Here is a 26,400-nt window from a genome sequence, read left to right on the forward strand (position 1 = left end):
AACTTTGCCAATTATAAATCGTCCATATGATGGTTGTTGTATCTCACCCTTGAGCACTTGGCTAATTATAACAGAGATCATTTACATATAGATGTCTTAAAATTATTTTTATAATTTCATTTTTGTTGCTCTAATGACAAAGAAATTTCCCACCTCACCTTTTAATGTGTTCTTGATTCTTTCTTTATATGCTGCTAGTGAAACAGTAATAAAGTCAATACACATACACACAGACTTAGACAAGCATGCAAAAAAGCTTCCTGGTGCTGAATGAGCATATAAACACAATGGAATGGGTTTGCTGTGGAAGAACACTTTCGGAGGCCAGTGGCAAAGGAAGCACTCACCCCATGACAAAGGTTCAATTGGCAGCCTGTAGTTATAGGCCAGAGACCACGGTATATCAAGCAGCCTATTGTGAGCGAGTATGTGGTTAATCTCTGAGTCATGTTGGAAAATACAGCTGAATGTCACTCTGTAGCTGATGGCGTATGTGATAACACATTAGCAGAACCATAAATGCCCATAATGGACTTCTCATAGAACCCTACTGGATACACTGCCAGTTATTGATACACCAATCACAGATACACTTCTTGTAGTTAAAGCCATTAAAATTGCACAAAAGCATGAGTTAGAGAGATTTTCTATGTTTTATGACTTGATGTCATTAATGTAATGGGTAAATATATTATATTTCTTTAAATTATCTGGCATAATTCCACTCATGTGGGCAGAAGACACATATAGTGTGTCTATAGGATGAACTCATCTTTTGTAACTTTTAAATAAAGCTCTCTTTGTATGTGAGCATAACATCTTACACTGATAGAATATGCAAGAAACAGCTGCAGCAAAGACTTCCAGAAACTATGTTGGAATTGACAATTGAACAATTGACTTTCTATCTTTCTCCATACACACATGCAAATTTATAACCTGATGGTAGTCGCCGCTTACAGCTTAATAACTCAGGCCTGTCACTCACATAACAAAATAGGAACTTTCTTTTCTTAACTCTGTATGTAAGTCAGCCTGTGCAAGGTAAGCTTTCTGGAATCTGTGATTTCACACTACTGCAGTCCAGCTCAGGTGTTCTGCAAGCTTCAGAAGTATTCATGGTGTGTATACTCCTAAATTTCCTGTAGGCTTCTCCTATGCCTACATCACCCTACATGCATCCCCTCTTTGGCATTTCTCTTTTCTAAAAGGTACACAACTCAGACTTTATATTTTCAGCTATTTGTAAATCCTAGACTGATGTCATGCATACACTTCTTGTCTTCCCCTCCCTGGTTTCCTGTTTTTCAAGTGATATCATTAGGATGTAAATAGAGGGTTGCCAGGCATATTTTCCTCCCTTCAACAAAGTTCTTCCTACACAAAACAAAGCCATTAAAACTGCCTTTACTCCCCACTCCCTCTCAGAAGAGAGAAACAAAAGTATTGAGGGGTGTCCTCTTTATCTTTACTACTGACTCATTGGTTTTTAAAGGTGTGTGATGTAAGATAACCACTCTTATCACTGTGTGACCTCAGACACATCAAAATGCCACAAGTTATTGATTTTACCAGCCTTTTTGTGGTCTGACATTTCAATGGCCAAGTTACTCATTTTTGGCCAGTGCTTTTGTAACAATGCTTCTTAAATATGTCTGTCTTTTTACCACCGTAGGAGAGTTGTAGTGATGGCCCTGCTCATACTTGGGTTTTTCAGGGGATTTTGTGCCATTAACTTGAAAAATACTTTAAATTGTGCATCATATTGAGGAAAAGTGTGCTTGTAACCATGAAACCATGACTGTAGTGACCTTTTTTCAGCAGAAACCATGTTTTGGATACAGTTTACTATGGTTTTACTACAGTAATACTGTAGCATCCTTAAAGGAACAATGGTTATAATATAGTATTATAATAGTAACTATAACTGTGGTAAACATTGTATTAACAATTTTTATTCCATTCCTATGTTTTTACTACAAATGGTTTTACTGCAGTAACTATAGTTCAGCTATGGAATGTGTTGTAAAACAATAACTACAAAATTTACCATGGTTTACTAAAGTAATCATATTTTAACCATGATACATGCCATGATTTAACCATGGTAAAACCATAGTAATAATACAGGAAAACCAATACTGTGGTAATAAAAATCATTATCATTCTGCTGAAAAACATGCTAAGTTTTACTATAGATACGTGGTTAATTTGTGGTACATGTACCATGGTTTCTAAAGAAAAATAATATTACATGATTGCTGCAGGTTTACTATAGTAAACCATGGTAAATGTTTGTGGTTACTAGGGTTTTACTACAAATACCATAGTTAAACTTGGGTCACTGATTTAAAACCAGGGTTAATTTGTGGTGAGGGAACACTTAATTTCAGAAAATAAATTCCCTCCCTGTCCTCAAAGGGGCTCTGTAGACTAACACCTGGAGGACAATAAAATGGGCAAAAATAAAATAAAAAATCCATAAATTAGTTAGAGTGACCTTAGACAATTATTGGGACCAGAATATCATATACAGTAGGCTTAGGGATTGGCTGCTTTGGCTTGGGCAACCAATCACCTAGCAACCACCCTGAACACCCTAGCAACCACCCACAACATTCTAGTATTGTGGCGGCGAGTTTTCCAGTGCACGCTCCACTCACATCCAGGAAATGTCAAAACCATGTTGGTCTCTTTATTTTGGTTTATTGTAATCAAAATCTGTGTACATGTGCTTTTTGATATCTAATGCTCTTTTTCGTTCTCCTTTTTGAGGTCTTCTATGTATCGGACCTCTTCAAACCCAGAGCCAAGGCTGCCACTCCACCACCCTCAACGATCAAGAAAGAGCTCCTCCCTTCTTCTGACATCATAGAGAGGAACAACCATCACAACATGGTGTAGGGGCGAATGAGAGGATCCATTTGTAATCACCACCTCCTTCAGCTCACCCCCCATCCCCTGAAGAACCAGAACAGCCACCTGTGACAGAGGAGATACAGATTCGCTGATGCCTTCTCTCTCTCATCTGACAGTAGAATGTAGGAACAGAGACAATCCTATTGACTCTTTATTATGACCTCACAAGGAGCCCAATTCACATAAAACTAAGGAGGAGTGAAATATTTCTCCCTCAAGAAATCATGGATGAGAAAAGGGTTGTAATTTGTTATTCTGATGAAACCACCCCATTTCCAACATGGGGGACCAAAGTATTAGACATGAAATTTAGAATTTTTATATGAATGAAGAAACGAAGGACAATTAAAGGAAGGTGAGAGAGTGAATGTAAGCCTGATCATGTGACCAGTGCCTCTCTCTTTCTGCCTCCCTCTTTCTCTTGTCTCTGGGGCCTTTCAGCAGTATAGAACAACAAATTCCTTATTAATAGGAATTATTCTTTTTACCTGCAATGTAATTAGCACAGATATATTAACAATATAAAGAAGAATAACTTATAGCACTATATCCAAGTTCATTGTTAAATGTCACCACTCGCTATCTGAGGAGTGTAGCTATGAGAAGCTTGATGAATACATAAGATGGTAGTTTGAATGCCAGTAAACTTCTACACTATGGTGTAATGTTGTCCCATTAAAATACAATAGGGGACTAGAACAACACTGTATATACCCAAGACCCATCAAAGCTGATCTTAGCTACCCAACAGTGGCCTAACTCCGTGGGAGGATGTATTTTAACGGGTTTAAGGGGCATGTGGGTAGTCTAGGGGACTTTTTTTAGATAAGGACCTATTTGAAATTGATTTTTGTTTTAGAGTATTATTTCACAGTGGCCATCACCCATCTAACCCGAACTCTGGAGGCATGGCTGAGCCGTGCTGCTTCACTGCCTTCTGATTGGTTAATACTAAAGGCTGCAGGGTTAGATGTTGGGGAGGATGGTTTATGAGGTGTGTCTTGTTACCACGGTCATTGGGGTTGACTCCCATTGACTGCACTGGCACATTTTTGTTGGAATTGGGAATGAGCATCTTCCGCTGGCTGGTATGAACTCTTTCCCTTCCAAGTGCATAATCACTCAACACTAGTTGTGTGAATTTACCCAGAATGCTACCTGTGCCCTCTGCCTGTCCTGGCATGAGTCAAACTGCCCCGAACCCCAACATTTTTATTTAGTGGGGTAAAGGGTTGTGGGGTTGCTCCACAGAAACTCTGTCCCATGTATGTATGTGTATGTCTGTGTCAGTATTTGTGAGTGTGCCTGTGTCGCACTTTCTGCGCCCAGTTCTGGTGCAGTGGGCGGTTAGCATGTGAAAAAATATTGAATTTAAGAAAACTGTACTTTTCTTAATGCCTTTTCTTAGCCTTGATGTTCCTCTCTTGATAATGTCTACTGTCCTTACTAACAGCTGTACAGTACTGCCAGACTGTTACAGAGAACACATCCATACAACACAACTTAAGCTCCTAACATGTTGCACATCCCTCCCATTGTATAGTCCGTCCTACAATTTCAACAAACCATTTTATTTCTTTTTCTCTCAGAAATATATAAATAATGTATAGATCACTAAAATTAACTTTGTAAAATATTATGTTTGAACACGTTTAGATATATCCACTATGAATCTTAAAAACGCAATGTGTCATGACCTGTGTAATTTACAAAGTGCTGCTTTTACGAGCATTGATTGACAGATTTTTGTATGTAGGTAACTAAAATATTGTAGATTTGTGATAGTAAGTTTTTAATAAGCGTTGAATAAAACACCTACAATTGTATCAATTCACAATATTAGTATTTTTGTATTGTCTCATTTTGTACAAAAGAAATAATAGCAAATCTTTTAGTTTTCTTTTCAGCTTAATGTACTTAGCTCTAATAAATGTGCTTTTAAATAAAAGCTCTTTATCACCAAAGAAGTGTTTGTTGTCTTGCATATTTTTATTCTGGTGTGCATTATACTACTGTCAATGTGATAATGTGCTAGTGTCCCATGAGTAAACCACATTAAAGTTTCAAAAACAACATCTATACAAGGCACTTTACAGTATGTACGTTACATGAAATACCCAAAAATTGCCATTCAATAAAATAATAAATTTTTAGCACTCTCAGAATGTTTCAATCAGGGGTGGAGATTCATGTTCATGACCATGACTCCATAGTTTGGATGTGCGCTCAGCAGCTCATCACCGTTTGTTATGTTCTCTGACAGTAGCTCTCCATCATATTCTCCACTTTTATCATATCTTCAGACTAGAAACATCATAGATCTGCTGAAACTTAGGTCTGAGATTTCTGTTGACAATATTCTAAAACTCAATAAGTCAATCAAATTTAAGAGTTTCTGGTGCCCTGATTTATGGATGTGTTACATCTGTGGGTTGGGTTGAAGTAGTGTTTTCAAGCTCTGTGGATGGATCGCATTGATGGCATTGAGAGCTCTTCTGGAAGAATCTGCAGGTTGTGTGGTCATGTTTGGCCTTTGGAAAGAGAGCTGGGGAGTCCTACATGAAGTATTCTTGAAAGTACCCAAAAAACATGCATGAGGTTGTGTTACTGTGGCCAGCGTGAAGCTATGCAGAATTTTTCACAAGTGCCTAAAACGTTCACACAGTACTGTATATACAATTTCATATTTTACTTTTAAAAATTAATCTAATAAATGTATGCATTTGTAACACTGTGTAAATGCATATACTGTACGCATGCTATGAGTAGCATTAAACAGTCTGTGTAAATACAACTAAATGCTACTTCAGATGCAGCTTCTGTGTCACCTTTGCAGTGTAAAGATGGCTTAAGATAAATTCTCATGCAAACATGGCATGTATAAAATCAGCCTCAATGCTGAACAAATTCAGAATACTGAACAGAATTACATCCACTGTCTCTGCCTGTGTTTAATGACTTTATTGGTTTGTAAGGGACTTTATGAGACCTTCAGCATACAGTATGACCACATGTACTATATACTAAAAAAATGACTCCTAGGTACAAGAAGGGCACTGTAAGTCATGGAGGAGCTGTCCAGTCAGAAGCTTTTGTGGTAGGAATGGGAACCAGGCCGGATCAAGGGCGGGCACGACAGGAAGGAAATCCAGGAGCTCAGAGGGTCTTTCACTCTGCGGCCCACCATGAGGAGGGGCGACAGGGCTAGGCTCCACTCTTAACTTCCTTTAGGGAAATGGAGCACATTCCTGAATCCAACCTTATAAATGCACAGGAATAATCAGACAGAGGAAAAATAAAGGGAGAGGTGGGGTCTGTTTTTATCCCCACAACAAACTAAAAATGTTGAAGTTTAATTGAATAGTGGAATTTGATCATATAGGCTACTGTTGCATTTCACTAACAGTAAAAGAAGACTACGTCATAGTAAAAACAAAAAAAATGATGGAATAATTGAGAATAAAAATAAAAAATCTGATGGCACAGCACAGTTCTCAAGGTAAATCCATTATGCACGGTGGTGACATTGCCAGACACTAATCCATGCACAGCAGCATTTGTAGTACTGTTGAAATTCTGTGCAGATTCTCGTAAAGGCGCATATGTAGTTAGGTCTTACAGAAACTAATCAAATGCTGATTTCTAAGGGATTATCCTGTGGCTCAGTTGAATTTTCTCAGATTTCCAGTATTAAAACCAATTTCCTGTTGGCTTTAGATATAATAAGAAAGCAATCCAAAGAACATCCTCTTAATTATAAAAGACAGGATTGGGTTGGGTTGCTCTCATTATTGTCATATAGTGTTATGAAGGGTCTTTTTAGACATTTTGGTGGGAATTGTTTTTTTTGGCAGGGGGGGTTTGTGGCACACTTTACACTTTAACTCAATAGTTTGAGCATGGCAATAATATCGCCAAAGTCGTGGTTAATTAATGATGTATGAACGAATGAATGAATGATGTAATGTCAACAAATGTCAACAAACCCTAAAATGATTGTAAAAATTTACTTTGTATCTCAAATAATACATGCGTTTTAACAGAAGAATTGTAAGTGCTTTTATAAAATTATAATCTGAACATTTCTGCCTTTAAACCCTCCAAATTCTGTCCCCCACTTCCATTTTATGTGTCTTCCACTATAACCTCTAATCGACTAGTAGAAAATAATTTTTGTGGTAATCAAAATTATGCCACAAATGCTGTCGATTGAGCTTAACTTCTATAAATATTTGAAGAAATCCTGTTATCATCAAGAGAGTAATCCTTGTTTTGATTTGTAGAGACAATTTTTCAAACTGTACCTCAGTTTGCATTAGAACATCCGCACTAGAGGCTCATCATTGTACTTGAGCAAATGGTGGATGTCCTAATGAAAAGTCAGTTGAGTTGATTAACATCACAAACATTTATGTTAATGACAAAACAGCCCTCTGACAAAAAAAAAAAAAAAAAGAAGAAGAGTCTTCATTCTCTCCTGCAGTACAGTTCCAGAAAATTCAAATCATTTCTGTCCTTAATTTAAAAAAGAAAAAAAAAAAGAATTGATAATAATGAAATAGAAGGAATTAATTGTCATAATTATGAACATTATCATAATACAAATCCAAATATTAAATGTAACTGGTTTAAATTTGAAATAGTGTAATATAATCCACAATGTTCAAACCATGCATGCAGAAATTATTTTGATTGATTGGGATACTTTAGCTGCTTCAAATCCTCCATATGCATGCAATAAATAGTTGTTTTTTAAACATTGTCATTGCTTTATTTAACATTCTATAATAAACAAAATGTAACTCTGGTTTACAGTTTACAGTTCTTTAATTGTCATTGATCTGCTGGCTTTTAGTGGTCTTGCTGTTTACGCTGCAACTTTAGTGATGACAAAATTGCCTATAACTCTCTGGATATTACTGGCAATGGCATAACAATGACGTTGGTTCTCCTCCAATGAATGTAAACTGAGTTCAGTTAGTTGCAGTTTGCGTGCATGTACATGTCTCCTGTGGTTTTACGTCAGAGGATGAAGCTCGTTATAAAGAAAAGCAGTCTGAGGCTTTAAAGCTTCTCTGCAGAATTGTGTTTTCCTTTTCTGTCTGATCTGTGTGGGACTGGGATTCATCTGATGGACACAGCATGATGAAATATAGTCTCACATACCTGAGGATGATTGAAGGACAGCCCAAATAAACTTAACACGGAGACACTTTAGGAAACTCTTAGCTGAAATCCCTTTGTGTTTGATTTAAGTCAGGAACTAGGGCTCATGTTCAAATGAAGAGCTAAAGCGAGCACCTGTGTGTGTCTAAAAATGTTTTTTGTGCCATGTTTACAGAACAAACTATATTACAGTTCATATAATGAGTGTTTTGTCCTCACTGAAATCTAGTTTGCATAAAAATAATCATCATACAATAACTGTGACCTTGCCAAGTAGGACTGTCCCTGGATCAGCATCTACTGTTGGTCCTGGAACAACATTCCTGTCAACCAAGACAACCTATCAACCAAGTCCTAATCCTATTTTTAATATGATCCTAAATCAGTTCTCACTTTCATGCTTGCAAGTTGTAATTATGATGTCAATATGATTTTGATTGGGAAACAATACATTTTAATCATTGGGCAATTTCATGTTTTTTTCTCTCTCTATTTTATTTCCACATACCAACAAAGACAAGAAGCTTTTTAGTACTAATGCAATAAAAAGATGCACATTTGGTGTGAAATGAGGCTTTATCTGTGATTTATATCATTATTGTGCTGCCACAGAGAATGATGGGAAATTTAGTTTTACCATACAAGCCTGTCGCCTCATAAACCAATGCTAAATGTGTAGTTATTTCTTCTGGCAAGCTGTTATTCATTAACAGCACAAAGAATTGTACAAACTAAATGACACCCTCAATATTCACAAGTTCTAATCCATCATGCGCGACCGAGTTCATTTCATTGTATTTTATAGGAATAGTTAAGCGTCTTCTTATTTTTAATATCAGTTATGAACACTGGGGTGTTCTGTGTTATATTTGATGTAGTTTAGTTAATGTTTATTACACTATTTTAATTTCACATGTGTTACCCTGATGGTGTTTAGTGTTTGTGTGAGTGACACTGTGTCTCTACAGTACATGTTTATTGGTCATTGCTTCAGTATGGGCCTCTATTGTTGAACTTCATGTCATCATGTGCCCTTTTGTAATTACTACAATGATTAACAAACATTATAAAGTGAAAAGAAAATGTTTACAGTTTCAGAAGTTTAGTATTAAATTATATAAACAATGCACTGTAAAATATTCAGGCATCAAAATTACATATCGTAAAGCCTGAAATGTGGTTACCGTATTTTGAAGGTGAATTTCTGGTAACCACAGCTTCCAGTTTTTTACAGTAAATGAAACATTATTTTTATTACAGTGTACCACAAACTTGCCACTCATTATTTCCACATGCAAATTAGCTTGTGATTTGACTACTTCACCGGTAGTGGTAATCCTGCAGCAAACCTTTGGCAACAATGGACAATTTGCTGAAAGTTTGCCGGAAAGTTCATTTTGAAGTGAAAATGCATAACCCTGAACCTAAGCCTTAAATTGTATTGGTTTACAGCAATATTGTTCCAGTAACAACAAAGATTTTGAAATCATGGTAATCATTTTCATTCATGAAATGCAGCAAACAATAAAAATACTCATTTTTGCTAACCATAAATAATTCCATATACAAGGAAGTCTTCTCGACTAATGGGAAAAATGTGACCAACTTCAAAATATGCGTCATTACAGAACTATTTATTTAAACTCTAACCTTAATCTCTATGGATCCGCTGGCAGGTCAACAGGTGGGTGGAAAAAAGTTCACAAAAAAGTTACCACAAACCGTTTCCCCATCCCCGTATACACAGGTCAGGCATATGACGTAGTCTGAAAGCTTAGAATTGGATCTTTTCAGAAAATGGCATTACTTTTGCACATATGTTACACAAAATAATAAAATAAGGCCTGAAATAATGTGTTGCAATTAGTGCCCCTAGTCACATTCCTGAGAAAGGGGTAGAAATATTAATATGAACACAAAAGTCTTTCACATGGTACTTAAATGGACAAGTCATATATCAAATGAAAGCATTCTCAGGGATGTGACTGTGTTTTGTTGCCCTAATATCACAGTTCCAAAGATTTTCAAAATAATCACAAAATTATATATTATAGTATTCAAATACATACATCTCTTAATGCACAGATAATTTCTGCTGTACAATAATTTACTTGTCTGTGAGCTTGCTTGGCTGAATAATCTAATGTTTTATCGTTGATGTCCAGAACAAAATATGCCACCAGTAGGAAAAGCATGCTAAACAAATCATCATAAAAATATGTTTTCGAGTATTGATTATATATATGTATATGCTATATATCATCGCAAGATAAGGATCTCAGCTTTCTAAAGATACCTAGTCCACACAGAGGCCGAGATAGTCAATTAAGCAATGAGGGTGGTGCATAAACTGAAAATTAGACAGAATGTATGTGGACAAGATAATCTGTGAGGGCTAAAATATGTTATAGCGCCACCTACATTTCAGATCTGTATACTGGGATAGAGAAAAAATATAAATTTTTCTAGTGCTTTCTGCCATCTAGTGAAATTAAATAAGACCTTTCAAAGTCAGATTGAGTGAACAGAACCAGAAATACATGCTTACAAATTTAGGAAAACAAAATAATAATAACAAAAACCATACAATTTATCATAAAATTATAAACACGTACAATATTATTTATGAATAATTTGAGTCTTTTTAATTTAGTTTAATGTTTTTAAAAAACAGTGGGTGTGAATGGTGTATGTGGCAGGGCAGAGGACAGGTCCGGGTCGTAATTCCACACAACCCGCCCCTAATCAGGCTATTTAGCCCTTGAGAGGGATAAAGGCTGAACGCTGATGGCAGTGCGACAGAGAGAGAGAGAGAGAGATTTACGGACAGCTGTCCGACACCTGTGTGTGTGTTTGTCTTTTTGTCTTCTTATTAAAATATTATTTATATTGTCAAGCCAGTTCTCGCCTCCTCCTTTCCATTAATCCCATTTCTGTGTACTTTTAAATTTGAGTGTGAAAATTTGCAGGTGGCTGTGCAAAACATTTTCAGAATTTAACCCCGTTTTACAAACAGCTTGGAAGCCATCCGTACAGATGAGTCAAAATTGAAACAATATAGCTGCAGGAACATATGATTTATTTTAGCCTGCAACTTTTTGAAGTTTACTTTTATGGTACTTGATGCATTTGCCTGTTTTTTGATAGTCTGTCAGCTGGTTTGCTTTGTTTGTTGCAAAATATCAGTCAGGAGGTGTTGCTTCCTCATGAGGAATGAAATGGTCTTATCCAGTTGGTCAGAGTCCTCATTCATGGTTCATTAGTGGTAATTGTGAGGGGGACCAAATCATTCTGCACTGTCTGTGTGAGTTACTCTCATGGACAAAGCATGTGCAGTTTCCAGTAGTGAGACGAAGTACGTCTGGAATCTGTGACTAATGATGGTGTAAGGATGAGTCTTTATGTGATGTGCACAATTTAAAACACACATAGCTATACACATAAATGCACACTGGTGGACACCCTTATCATGTCTGATGTATTACTCAGAGATGATCTGGAACACATCAGTGCCAGACTATTAGGGATGTTCTCTCTCTCTCTCTCTCTCTCTCTCTCTCTCTCACGCTCTCTTTCTCTCCTTTTCTGTCTATTTCAAGTTTTCCCCTCAAAACAGTACTGTTTACCCATCAGTGTAGCAGTTGACCTAATAAGAGACTTAATACTGTAGGTCTGTTTGGGTATATTGCAATGTCACTGGTAAAGGTGAGGTCATATGAATTTGTTTTGTGTGTGTGTGTTTGTGTGCAATATACGTACATTACTGTAAATGGATATGTGTGAGTCAGAAAGAAAGAATACCAATAAGAATTGTATCTCTCTATGCTAAATTATGATTAATGCATCCCGAATAGAAAGTGGATGGTAGTATGTCAAAGGAGCCTAAATGGCATACTATTTTAGGGGGATTTTTGAAAAATGCACCTCTGCATGACTTTTCAGCTAATATTCTCCACAACCCATACTAAAGTGGAAAAGTTTGAGAAGATACTCTTCAGCTTTTTCAATTAAAGAAAAATGGCAGTGGTGCCTGGCAGAGCACTTTTTAAATGCATGATCATAAGTAATAATGACATTTTAAGGTCATTAATTTAGCTATAAGCTTAGAATGTGCAACAAAGTGGTATGTGTTATCAAGATACAAGATATTGTTGTGATAGTAGACATTATCTTCGTAGTGGTAGTATATACTGCAATGGATGAGTCTTACTGTATGTATTTTCCCATCACCAGTAAAGTATGGAGCCCTACTTTTAAGAGCAGATTGGTATTCAGCCACTCTCAAATTCTTTAACTGATTTTGGCTTATTAAATGGGTTTGAGTGTATGTCAGCATTGGCTCTTTTATTTCTTTTTGGTGCTGGTCCAGGCTTTTTCACCTCTGGTTTGGACACTCTAGGAGCCATGCCAGTGTCAGGCTCAATTCTCTCTGGACCAGACACTCAACTCTCTCTGGTACCGAACCTTGTTGTTTAATGTTCCCTGAAATCAGTACAGGTTTACCTATAAGGGCTTCAAAGGCTTACACAGGGTTTTTAGGTTTCAAATTCTCTGTCTCTTGCATACTTGGATATGTGACCTCTTCTAATACAACAAAATCAGGATCAGACTGCACAACATGAAACCTGCTCAGAAACAGATTCTTCCCTCGATTGTGGTATGTGGAAAAATGGGTTTCATTATCCTCAGACCACCCTCCAGGGTCTCAATTGTATGTGAGGTACCCTGTACATCTATGACTCTGTATAGATCCATAGATCTCGAACAATCCAATGAGACAGTCTTTCAAAATCTCTGCCCTGATCAAAATGCAAACGTTTAGGCACATCATTTTCATGAACCACTCTTTGAGTAGGATCTTGGCAGTGGTATCTCTGATCCTTGGTTGGAAATGCTTGTGTGAACTTTGTGAAAACAGTCACTATGAACACGTTCTCATGGCAGGTTCAAGCCCAATCAAATCTACTGCCACTGCTTCACTTGGCTTCATAGGAGGATGTATCCTTGCACGAGGCATCTTAGTTAAGATGCACCTTTTTGATCCACTGCTCCACATCATTATACATGCCAACCCAGAAGCTTCATTGCCTCAATAGTTTTAGCGTGTGCTCAATACCCTGATGTCCTATACTGTCATGGACACCTTCAAGGACCAGATCTTTTAGACATGAGGGTAAGAGCACCTGCTGACATTCACCAAGATGTTGGTCATTCACAATGTGATAAAGCAAGCCATCCAGCTCTCCAAGACACTCTCACTGCTTTATCAGTGTCAGTACAGACTTTGATAGACCAAATCTCTCACGTGTGGCTGGCTATTGTTTACGTTCCCAAAAGATTCGGAAACAACTAAGAGTGGGACCTTTCAATTGAAAATCCTTCAGTTCAGCCATTGTATAACCCAGCGTAGTATGCATACGTCCTTGAGGGTTACTGCCTTCCAATAGTCCACACTCTAAAAGTACAAATCTGTCTAACCCTACATTACTTTTCACCAGCCATCACTAAGTAAGGCTCTAAGGATGTTCCTTTGTTTATTATATTGCAGATGGCAATACAGTTGTTATGTTCTGAATCTTTAGGAGTGGCAGGCTCCCCTGCTGATGGCTGCCTAGATAGGGCATCAGTGGCTGCATTATGCCATCCTGGGCATTATTTAACCTCAAATTCAAAGACTAATTGAGCAATCCATCTTTGCAGAATTGCACCGAGCTTGGCTGTTTTTAGATGGCACAGAGAGTTGTTATCTGTTATAACCACAAACTTGGAACCCAGTAGATAACCACAGACTTTTTCAGAGATAGCCCACTTGAAGGCCAGTAGCTCAAGCTTCACACTACTGTAATTTCTCCTACTGGCATAAGCTTTGACTCTCCTACACTCACCCTGCTGCTTGAATAACACAGCACGCAGGACTTCAATGATTGCATCAGTCTCCAATGTGAAAGGAAGATTGAAATATGTTTACCCTAACACAGGTGCAGAATTAAGATTCAACTTCAGCAGCTCAAAGGCTGATTGGCACTCTGACCTCAAACGCACTAAACTCTCACTTTGTGGCACCAAAATGCTTGATACACAGGTTCAATAATCATGGAGGTGGCTATAAATTCTAGAAAAACCCTCAGTGAACTCACTGTAGTAACTACTGAACCATAAGAACAAGCATAATTGCTTAGCTGTACTGGGAATTTTCCATTGTTTGAAGCTTCAACTTGGACCTACCTGGATCAGTAGCAATACCTCGAGCTGAGATCTGATGGCCTAAGAAAGGAACTGCAAGAAATGACACTGTGGCAGGGCGGAGGGTGGGGCCGGGTCGTGATCCTACACACCCGGTCCCGTATTAGGCTAATTATGCCTCCGTGAGGTTTAAGGGCTGACTGCAGAGGGCCGTGCGGGAGAGAGAGAACGTTAGCGGACATGTCTGTCATGTGTGTTTGTGTCTTCTTTTAAGTTAACCATTAAACCATTATTTATATTGAAAAGCCGGTTCTCGCCTCCTCCTTTCCATTGATTCCTTTACAGACACATTCCAGGCTTAACTTTGAGACATGTTTCTTATAGTCTGGTAAAGACTATTTCCAGTCTCTGCAAGTGTTTAAAGAAAGTGGGCGAGTACACTAGTATGTCATCAAGGTACAATAGCATGATCTAAAAAATTAGATCACCCCTGCCAATGCCTGCGTAAGACGTTGAAACATCGAAGGTCCATTGAAAACCCCAAAGTTCATCCGAGAGTACTCAAATATCCTAAATGGAGTTGCAAATGCAGTCTCACTCGTGGACAGCAACCTCATTAAATCCAATATCTAAATCAATGGAAGAAAAGAATGTTGCTCCTTGCAATGCATCAACGCTTACATCTAACCTAGGCAGAGTAAACACGTCTCGCATGGTCTTTTGTGTTCAGTTGTCTGTAATTGACACAAAGGCTGAGACTGCCATCAAATTCCTAACTATCATAACAACCACAAAAGTAAGTACTCGAACAATCCAATGAGACAGTCTTTGCTTGGACACCAAAACACCCCTGTTGTGGCCACCAAACACACAAACAACTGCTCTGACTAATGGCATTGTCTAGTACGGTCAGCATAAACCTGCAAAGCCCATTCTGAACATAGCATATTTAGCCTCTTATGCTTCTCCCACTCAAATGGTGCAGGAGAAAAGTACAGCAAATTAACAATCTGCGAGTGAATAGATAGAGATCTGACTTTAGGCAAATAATCCAAACGAGGTCTCAGCATGACCTTAGATAACACTGGTGATTGATCGACAGGGCATGCAAAATCACCAACCCTCTTAAACGATTCCAATGCTAATAACAGAGCCATTTTAATAGTCAGAAACTTATCAGATAATGATGTTAAAGGCTCAAACGGAGCACCAGAGAGAGAGACTCTACACCATAGATAAATCCCATAAAGGGATGCGGATCGGATGAAAAGTTCTAAGCCTGCATGCTCAGGCTTAGAACAAGGGACAAGATAATGTCTTCCAATAGAAACTCCATTTGCCAGCGCAAGCTCAACTGTAATAACGGCCACATAAACTTTAAGCATTGCTGGGGTAACTCAAGCCCCAAAATGCTACTGCAAAAAAATTAAATAACAGCCCAGAAACAGCTGGGCAGTGGACTAGATCTTCACTCCGCACTGCACACCAAGAAGCTAAAATACACCATTTAAAATTATATAACAATCTCTTTGATTGAGCTCTAGCATTTAAGATGGCATTAACCACAGCTGTGGAATAAGCCATCATTCAAAAGAGAGCCCTGTTGAGGGGCCAAACTACAATGCCCATAACTCTGGACTGGGGTGCCAAATGCTGCCCCGTGCCAGAGACACCATATCCATTTTGAATGGAATCTCCCAAGGCATTCTATGTAGGAGAGAGACCAGAGTCAAAAACCACACTTGAGATCAATACAGAGCCACTAACAAAAGCCGAACATGAACCTCCTGATGCCTCTGTAGAACCGAGTGCAGTAGGCTGATCGGTGGAAACGCATGAAGACACACTGTCGGCCACTGATGCACCAGCGCATCGATGCCCAGCGGTGCCGGGGACGAGAGAGAAAACAGTGTGATGTCTTGCTCGAAGCGAACAGATCAACTTCCACTATGCTGAACCTCCTTCAGATTTGTTCTACAATCTGAGGATATAATGTCCATTCTCTGACTGGATGAGAACATGACTGCCCCAAAATTCTGGAAGGAAGTATCTCAATGTCAACATCATCGCTAACATCTTGCCAAATCAGCCGCCGACCCGTCCATACTCCCTGAGCTTGAAGTTTTTTCACAGCACTCCAACTCACAGAGTCTGTCATTATCACTTTGCGGTGACACACCTGTTCTGATGGAATGTCCATCTGCAGATTGTGAATCCATTTCCATGGTAACAGAGCTTGGTAGCACCCACGCTTCACTCTACTGGGACGGGACGAAATGCATGCTTCAGTGGTTGAAGTCCCTTTATGGATTTCAGCACCGAAAAGGTCTCAAATGTAACATGCCCAATATTATACTGTTGTATAATATTGTGTGTAGACAATCACTGGATAGGTGTCTCATCAAACAGTACCCCCAGTGGAATCAGCAGACCTCAGGTGCCCACTCTCTTTTGTCCAGCAGTCTCGTCACCTTGCCATGTCACCTTTGGCCGATGCCTGTTCACTAGACCGCTGCACCACTGAAGACAGCTTCTGCTCTGTGTCCCACAGGCACCTATCTTCACCTCTAATGCATTTCAAAAATAACAAAACATTGACCTAACAGTGAGATACCCACTCCTGATACCAAACACAGTGAGTTGTAAAGAAGCATCACAGGATACAAAAATATCTTTTGGGGTTTTATTCAGATGGCTGTGTAAAAAAAAGACAAAAACAGCCTTCAATGTATGTAAAAAAAAAATTGTAAAATGGAAAACGGATATGAAATACAAAAATGAAATATGGTTCAACGAAATACGGTAGAGGCTAATGTCAAATGAAAATGCAAATAGGGCATTAGTGCACCCATATCCCTAAACACATTCTTAATAAATGCTTATATCATTCACAGCACTGCATGCACCAAAGTACTTGCTCAAACCACCCAAAGCAACACTCACAGTATTTTATGCATTTAACACATTTTGAAATCACTCAAAGCATTTTAGGCACTTCTAACAAGGATTTAACCCTTTCGCATATATGATCAAATGGGCGTGATTACACTAGGCCGGGCTCAGATGCGTACGATCAAACCAGTTTGATCTGCATTCATGCTGCTGTTTCCCAGAAAAAGAAGGACTGCAGCAGTATTCATAATGAACTAGTTGCTCAAAAAGTATTTTCAACATCACAAAATCCTTATTTGTATATGTTACAAATATTCAAACAATCACTAAATAAAAGTATAAAGCCATTACTGTTGGAGCGTAATGTATTGATGCAGCACTGCGGCCATGTTTTCTGAAATCAAACAAAGAATATACAAACTAGTCACTCCACTTGAGCCTTCTCCCATTCCGTCCATCACTCATTCTAAACACTTACAGGCAATAGCGGTTTTAACCACCATGCAAACCATTAATTTGCGTGTGGCCCTGGACATCGGGGGGCCCCCACCCCAGTAGGAAAGCTCAGTGAAAACCGCTTGATGGGGTGGCATATTGTTCTGTTGTCAGAGCTCTCAGAGCTGTTCATGTAAGAGGCCCACTGCATTGGGTCAGTTTTTCAAGTAGGACTAGGTTTGTAATTTATGAAAAAACTATAGTACTTCTGAACTTGTTTCGCCCACGCGGTCACACTCACAGATATGTGCAACTGGATGAATTAGGGGTCATTCATATACCGAACATTTTTTTTGCTATTGTCTGCTCTGTTTTTCCATTGTTTTCCTATGTAAATGCACTGGACGAACGTCCATGCCTGCTGCACTGCGTCTCACTATTTCTTCAGTGTCTCACAGTACCGGCACGTTTTTAGACACAGTGTCGAAAGTTAAAAAGAACTTCAGGTCTCATAAACGCGGTTTCACTGATTGCTGTTTCATTCAAAAAGATTCTGTTTAATGTATTGTGCTGCATCTAGATTTTTTTTTAGCACAGGTATCACAAAGATTTAAAGATCTGAACAGGTGACAGTTACAATGTTTAACATTATTCCAGATTGTTCTGCAACAATTTTAACATATGACTCTTGTGAACAGATATTTAATGCAATTGAGAATAATTCTCAAACAATGAACAAAACCGGGAGCTCTCTTGCACAACATATGTTTTCGTGTTTCTAACAGGCATACGAGCATACGTCACAGCGGCTGTCTCATTTCAAATGTGACATACTTTCACGGGAATTCGGAGGAACTACAAACTCACAACTCTTTGCTTCAATGGAAAAATACTTAATTTCTCTGAAAAAATGATGCAGATTTACCCAAAAATATTATGTTTAAATGCAAGTAATGTAAAATGTTAAAAGTAAAGTTGTAGTACCTCAGTAGACAGGATTAAAATATATAATATGTAAAATAATAATAGTATATAACACAAATGTGTTATGAAGTAGATATTAAATTACAGCCAAATATTTTGTATTTTTATTTTCTCTCTACATCATTTATAATTCTCCAAAAGTTTACCTCAGAGATTCCCTTCTCACTCAGAGAGCTTTCATAGCAACCATGATGTAAATCCATTTGTCCTACGAAGGCTGTCTCGTTTAAACAAATCTTATTCAAGTTGAGGTTGCTCGGTATACAGCTACCTACAAAGGATGCTTCCTACCTAGCACCAGCCTTCGAATCAAGACACAGCCATGGTGTCAGCTCATATGCACAAAAGTTACCATGTAACAAGATAAAATTTTCTTGACATATTATATCCCAATCAACACACTCTCATAAGAGAAAGTCACTCAGTGAGTTAATCCTCCACCATAAATGCATCAGTCTTGTAACACTTCTAAAATGTCAGTCTGGTACTGTATTTAACTTATTTGAACGGATTCCATTGTTTTTATTAGAAATAACATGTGGACTTAAAACTGACTGGAGAACAAGTAACATGAGAGGGGATTCAATAAGTGAAAAGTGTGAGGCAGAGAATGAAAAACAGGTGACGATCATAATGAGCGGACTTGTTGATCCCTAATCAGCAAATTGCCGCAAGTACATGGCAGCTGTCAAAAAACAAAAACATGAGGAGAGAACAAAACACAATGACAAACTGAGAAAGAGAGCACAAAAATTAAAACAGATCACCTCAGAGTTTTGTCAGTTGTGTTAATGTTAAATGTCAATACACAATTAATTAAGATTGTCACCATTTATTCATTACTTTCTAGAAAAACAAAAAATTGGTTTTTATCCTTTAATAGACACAGACAAAATGTCCTCTCAAGAATTGGTAAGTACATTTTCACAATCTACTATTTGTATAACTGTTGTCTAGAGAGTCTAAGTGTTAGTTTAAGGTAAGGGGTCAGAAGTTCACAAATAATCTTAATTATAGTATAAATAATTAATTTAGTGTGATTAATCATATGAAATGTGTTATAATTATAATTAATGTAATTAATACACCCAATCCATACCTAAATTCCATCATAAGCAGTGTTATTACCATTGAACTAATTCAAGCTTGATGTACCACATTGATAGTTTTGCAATTTTGTGGCAGTAGTGGGCAGTCAGCGCTCCAGATATACAGGTATCGCCCCTTGTCAAACCAACATGAGCAGGCAGCACAGCCTTCCACAAATGACACACTCTTGCTCGAAAAGATAGCTGGAATGAGCTGGAACATTTCAAAATGCATTTAACTTGACACAGTGTCCATAAAAGCACTTATGATTAGAGATGCAGAAAACTAGTGAAACGCAACGCAACCAAAATGAGACACTCCAAAAGTAACCATCTAAAACATGAATACATAAACAAGCAAGTAAAAATAGCAAAGATGGAAGTAGGCCAATAATAGGGTTATGATATGAAAAAATAAACATTATTTTGAATGTTAAGCCTCTTTTTGTATTGTCTATGCTTGTGCTGCAACAATATACATTATATATATGATGCGATTAATTGTGATTCATATTTTTTCATTGATGGACAGCCTTATTTATAATCTGAATAGAATAAAACATATTGAGGTTTAACTCTAGTGATAATTTCCAGAGATTGCATAGCCTTTGAATCTTCCAAACTGGGGTGATGTATTGTTTGGTGCCCAAGGAGCGGAGACACAGGACTAGAATCTTTCAAAATTGTAACAATAAACACTGGAGTAGAAACAAACGCTGAAGTGGAAACAAACATTTCAATTCAAGGACTGACAAAACATGAACAAATCTAGAGGGTTTATATACATATGGACACTAATGAGGGAATGGCATACAGGTGGGGATAACAATGATGTGATTGGGGCAGTGGATTCTGGGAAACGTAGTGCTGGGTAAAACTTCAAAATAAGAGTCCTTGAATACAGTGGAGACAAACTGTGATAGGTGATTATCACAAGAGTTATCTTTTTGTGGTGTTGGATAACATTTTCTACAGTATCCCTTATAAGACTGCAGTGATCACAGTATTAGTGTTAATAGGTGAATAAAATTATGTTTTTTCAAAAAATAATTTCAGTTCAAACATGTTTGTTGTATGTTTGTCCCCCCGGTCTAATGGCATTTCGGTGCCACCCCAGACTGATCACGGGAGCCTGCCTGACCCCCGACACCACCCCATGTAGTGATTCCCACAAGTTTCCAAATGTGCAGATATTTTCTCTGTTACAGTGTCAGTTTATTGTCATTTCCTGTGAAACAGAGCAAACAGAGAAATGGCTTCCAAATGATCGATGAACAGACAGCAAAGTTAATTTTTTGGCATGTTAGACTCAAATCTGTGTATTATTTGTAGTTTTAACATCAAAAACCACATGAAATACAAAAGCTCAATCCAAACCACATCAATATGTGTCCTGAAATATGTTTGGGAATGTCTTACAGTCTGAACAGTAAAGGGATGCAACATTATTGGAATGTGATACACAAAGAGCAGTAGTCATACATAGATCTGAATTCATTCACTGACAGTGAAATGACAGTGTGGACAGTCAGTCTAGAAGATCAGATTTGAAAAACAAACTGGAATAGGGTACAGTGTCAGCAAAGCGTTTGTGCATTACACACTTACCACTGGGAGCTGTAGAGGAACTATGCACATGTAGCTTTCTGATGCTGTCTGCAGGGCCTCCTGTATGTCAGTGTGTGTGATTGGGAAGTCTGATCTCATATTTGGACGTCATCTTTCTCCAGTTTTGAGTCCACTAACATCTGCTCCTCATCTCATTGTGATTTCACTTATGCAAACAAGTAGAGTCATCAACTCTTACCCAGCCTCACTCTTATCCAGCAAAACACTGGTTTATTTTCCTAAGTACATTTCATTCATCATTTATTGTGATTCAGAAGAAAGACGTGCTTTTCCCCCAGTCTCAATCTCCATCTCTCTTTTTAGCTCTTACTATTATAAAGACCAGCTTAATCAGCATGCAACTCCTATGCTGGTCTAGGCTGGTTTATGATTGTTAGTATTGGTTTGGTTTTGGTCTAACAGGTGGACCACAATAGCCATGTTTTTTAGCCATGCTTTTGACTGGTGTGGCTGGTGATTGTTCCTGATAATGCTGAGTTTACACTACGAGATTTTAAGCCCGATATTCGATATCCCACAGTTTTGTGGAGATCGCCGACAAAAAATCCTGAGCACATCGGATCTCGCTCCCATGAACGACGATTGCAATGTATGAACTATCAAAGATGTGATTTGAGAGAAGCGCTGACGCGTTGCTGATGTCAGTGAGATATCTAGAATATTAAATATCTGGACCTGTCTGCGATTCCAAATCGTGCCATGTGAAATATGTTTTGACTGAATACAAGTGCAGCGTTGCCATATAGCCAATGAGAGAGAGCAAGAAATGGGGCATGGGAAGTTTCAGAGGGAGGAGTCCTGATGTACCTGCAACAGAACATCAACTAGCATGGCTGCATTATCAATAAAGTCTCATTGGACTGAAGAAATGGAGGAAAAATTTCTGGAATTAGTTTCCTCTGAACTGTACCACAACCGGTTGGAGAAAGAAAAGTGTTGGAGAGAAATTGCGAGTTACCTTGGACAGTCAGGTAAGCAAATTGGTAGATTTTTCTGTAAGAAGTACTTTTTCATATTGTAATCAATAAAATATATGATGCCTTTAGGTGATTAAAAACATACACATCATATTCTGAAATGCATAACATATGATTATGCATTTGTTTTCGTATCTCGTATCACTTCTCGCGTGTATTCTGTTGTGAAAATTATTTTGGGGTCCAGGCAGAGTCGTCGGGGATTCATCAATGGGGAAATGTTTTGTAATGTGTTCACCCCTGTCGCAGATTTGTTGTGTGATTTGAAAACGCTACGACTTGCATGACAAGACAGACAGTTGTGTAATATGAACGGTACCATAATCCGACGTCTTTGAAAGTCGTGTAGTATGTAGGAGGCATAAAGCTGGTTCAGCTACTTTAAAAGCCCTGTGGGGACACCAGCACACCATGCTGGGGATAAGCATCCTAAACACAATATAAGCTGGTGATCAGCAATGGTGGTCTTTTCAGCAGAGGTCACAAACCTTTTTTTTTTTTTACTTTTTCAACAAATATTCCAGCAAAGAAGGTGGTGAACCTTCAAAAAATGTTCATCAACCACAGGAGGTCAAACTAAAATATTTTATGACCTGTTTTATTTTCTGTTTATTTTATAAAAGGTTTGTGATTTTTGTCTAAATAAGTTTACAACCCTGATTTGTGTGATTTTGTTATTTTTAGAAAATTAAATAGACAGAATGTATCAAATTTGTCATAGGTAACAGGGCAGACTGATCTCACATGAAATTGTAAACTGTAGGTTGACTTTTCATTATCTAAAATCAGTCTGTGCTTACTGAAACTCAAAACACTGACATTGTTTGGCATATGGGCAACATGCGACTTCCAGTGTGATCATGTTAAACAGGGTTGCGATTAACATGGATGCATATTTAAGCTGTCACTCAGTAGGGCATTGCTAGTTTGAAACCAAATATTGTTTTATAGTTATTAAAAACCTATTTACCACAAATTAAAGAAAAATATTTGTTTAATTCAATTTACTTCAGTTGTAACAGGATTGCATATTGCACTTGAAGAATGCACTATACACAACATTTTATTGTGGAAAAAAACATGAATTAGATTATTGTAACAAGGTTCTAAAGATGAGCAAGGAGGAGGCAGGAACCAGCTGAACAATCAGTGTAAAAATTTAACAACCTGAACCCAAACATAACATAAACTGCAAAACAAACAAAGATGCTCACACACAGCTTAGTGCATCTCTCTCTCTCTTGCAAACTGGTGTCTCCAGCCCTCCTTATCTCTCTCCCTCTGATTAGACAACTCGGTGCCAGGTGTGCGTTATCACGGCCCAGCCACTCCTCCATCATCAGATTCAGGCCAGGGAGACTTACTAAGTGCTAAGAACACATATGTGAAAACTTCACTTTGCACCTTTCTTTTTTAGACAATTTTACACTGCTGTTTACTACAAGCTATGACATAACTCCTTTATTCAAGCCCTCCAGTAATTTCCGGACATCAATGGAACTTAGAATGAATGCAGTCACTCCCTCCAAGTCTGCTGTGTGTTCAAGTTTCAAACAGTGTTCAAAACTCCAGTCATGTGCCATTTCCTAGATTTCCAGGCCTTGACTGAGCTTCACTGCATATAAACAGTAAACAGAACCTGGGTACAGCTGAAATGACAGTGTATTGGTGAGAGCTCTGCACTGTGTTGTAAGGCTTGCAGGAGTACTTTTTTATTAGTTGATTAGTTATTCAGAAAAGTAGCCTGAGGACAATGTTCTTGCTCAGAGGTTGCTCTATAATAGCTCAGGAGGCGTATGGGACTTTCAACATCATCTTTCTCTTAGATGTTTCTCCTAATACTGTATGCCTTGGGATACTGTATATACAAATAGACATGTGCCGTTCCGGCTTTGTGCCATTAGAATTTTTTGAAAGCGAGAGAAACAAAGATTAACTATTCAATCCAAACATAATTTCAACCCCCAGTTTTTAATCAGGTTCTGCCACACAGGTGATGCCCGACAGACTCATCACCTCGCCGCAGCTTGTTTAGGGGTATGCTCTATTCAGTGATTGTTTGTCATCTTCTAACATGAATATCTCGATTATTTCTCCCTCCAAAGTGCCCTTGGGAGTGTGATTTATTTAATTCTGAACACAGGAGAATCATGCAACACAGGACTCCTTTCAATCAACTGATAATCTAATGCCAAATTATTTTCAAAGCAACACAGACATTGTAACGAAAGCTCGCTGCCGCACAGCACTCGCTTTGACTATTCCACAGCACAATGCAGTTACACACGGCCTCTGTCCGAACAAAGAGGCGGATCACGTGCCGAGTCCTAACATCCTGCAGCGCATCTCGCTTAGGAGCGAATGGCCTCAAGTGAATCATTAAGTAATGATTGCAAGTCCATTTCTCCTGTATATCTGCATGCCGTACAGAGCCAAAGCTCCTATTTCTCAGATCATTTTGTGTGGTTTTTCACATTGTTTATTAAGACATACTCTACATCCCAGCAAATTTCTCCTGCATTTCTGTATGCAGTGCAGAGCTGCAACTCAATGCATTCCTAGATAATTCACACCTATTGCTATGCGATGCATTTCTTTTGCAAGATGTATATTGTATTATAGGTGACAGTTATACTTCTAAGGCAAACTCAAATAGTCTCAAGTCAATCATTCAATGATGATTGCAACTCCATGCATATCTGCATTTAGTACAGAGCTAAAACTCTTATTTCTCAGATCATTTTAATCTGTTTTTTCACATTGTTTATGAAGATGTACAGTATTGCCTAGCATATTTTATTGATTATTCTGTCTTTTCTACATCAATCCCTGAAATTGCACCTTCCACAGGGGTCTCACCAATATTACTTCCAGCAGGTCATTGCGAGAGCCCATTTAAATTCCTGTCACTGGATTGTATGCAGGTTTACCTCTCACTTTCTCTATCTAGGTGTCTTTCCAAGAATTCACCATTACCTGCTGAGGAGCCAAATATGGCAACCATTTTAGTTAAGAAAGCACAAATACAGTGCTTCTGCCTTCAGCTCAAAACATCCCTAAGCAGCACAAATGAGATGTCCGTGTGCAACAAACTCCCACGACACCACAAAGCAGTGCAAACGTGCTGTACAGGTGCTCCAACTGCAGTGTCCTTTGGACCATGCAACAAACTCCCACCACACTATCACACCACAAAGGTGCTGTATAGGTGCTGCAACTGCGGTGTCCTTTGGACCATGCAACAAACTCCCACCACACCACAAAACATATCATAGTTTTTTGCGACAATTCGGCAGTCAATACTATAATCAATAAAGGCCATTCCTCCGCTAGCCTTATGTCCCTTATGAGACGTCTGACATGGCAGAGCATTTCCTGCAACTTCATTTTCACCACTACCCTAAAACATTGTGGTCTCTCCCCTCATGTCTTCTTGGGGCACTCATTTCGCCTTGGAGCAACTGCTACTGCCATCCATCGAGGTATACCAGAGACCACTTTAAGATCTTCAGCCTTTGATCTTCCTCATCCTACCTGAAATATATTCGACCTAACTCTCAAATCATCATACAAGCTCAACTCTCCATCAGCAGTAAGTTTTCATACCTATCTGGTGGTGGTTGGTGGCTCTCTCTCCAACACATCCTTCCCTACACAATGATTAAATTCAAGCACACCTATTGATTTGCAGGATAACGCATAATTATGTCTACCCTCCTTGCCAGGGCTTCCGTAATCTCAAGCATGGTTTCCTTTGCCTAGGTATTGCACAAGCCAGCTCGCCCTCACTGGAAAGCTCACACTATCATGGGAAATCTTTCAACAGGGTATTGCACGACAACATCGCCATTATCGTATGGCTTTATGTATGCTGTTCACCTTGGCAAAGATAACCATTAAATAATGGCCACCTTCATTGGCGGGCTCAAGCCTCATGGGATATCTTTCAACGAAGGGTATTGCACGCAATGTTGCCATTATCATATGTCTTTACGCATGTTGTTCACCTTTCAGCAAAAATAACCATCAAACAACGTCTGCCCTCGTCAGAGGGTTCATAATTAAATGTTGTTTTCTTTCAACGAAGGGTATTTCATGCAACGGTGCCATTTATCGTATGGCTTTAT

At 38.4% G+C, this 26,400-nt stretch overlaps 1 protein-coding gene across 2 annotated transcripts in view; it reads left to right on the forward strand.

Annotated features, from left to right (window-relative positions):
• plpp3 (phospholipid phosphatase 3) overlaps window positions 1–4,878 on the forward strand; it is a 53,256-nt gene extending 48,378 nt beyond the window's left edge. For both annotated transcript variants that reach the window (XM_052098304.1, XM_052098303.1), the window contains exon 6: window positions 2,776–4,878. In XM_052098304.1, the coding sequence (XP_051954264.1) occupies window positions 2,776–2,904 (129 nt within the window). In that variant the 3' untranslated portion in view covers window positions 2,905–4,878. The remainder of the gene's footprint in view (window positions 1–2,775) is intronic.
• Window positions 4,879–26,400: the final 21,522 nt, after the last annotated feature.

This window comes from Xyrauchen texanus, chromosome 30, assembly GCF_025860055.1.
Source record: "Xyrauchen texanus isolate HMW12.3.18 chromosome 30, RBS_HiC_50CHRs, whole genome shotgun sequence".
NCBI lineage: Eukaryota > Metazoa > Chordata > Actinopteri > Cypriniformes > Catostomidae > Xyrauchen > Xyrauchen texanus.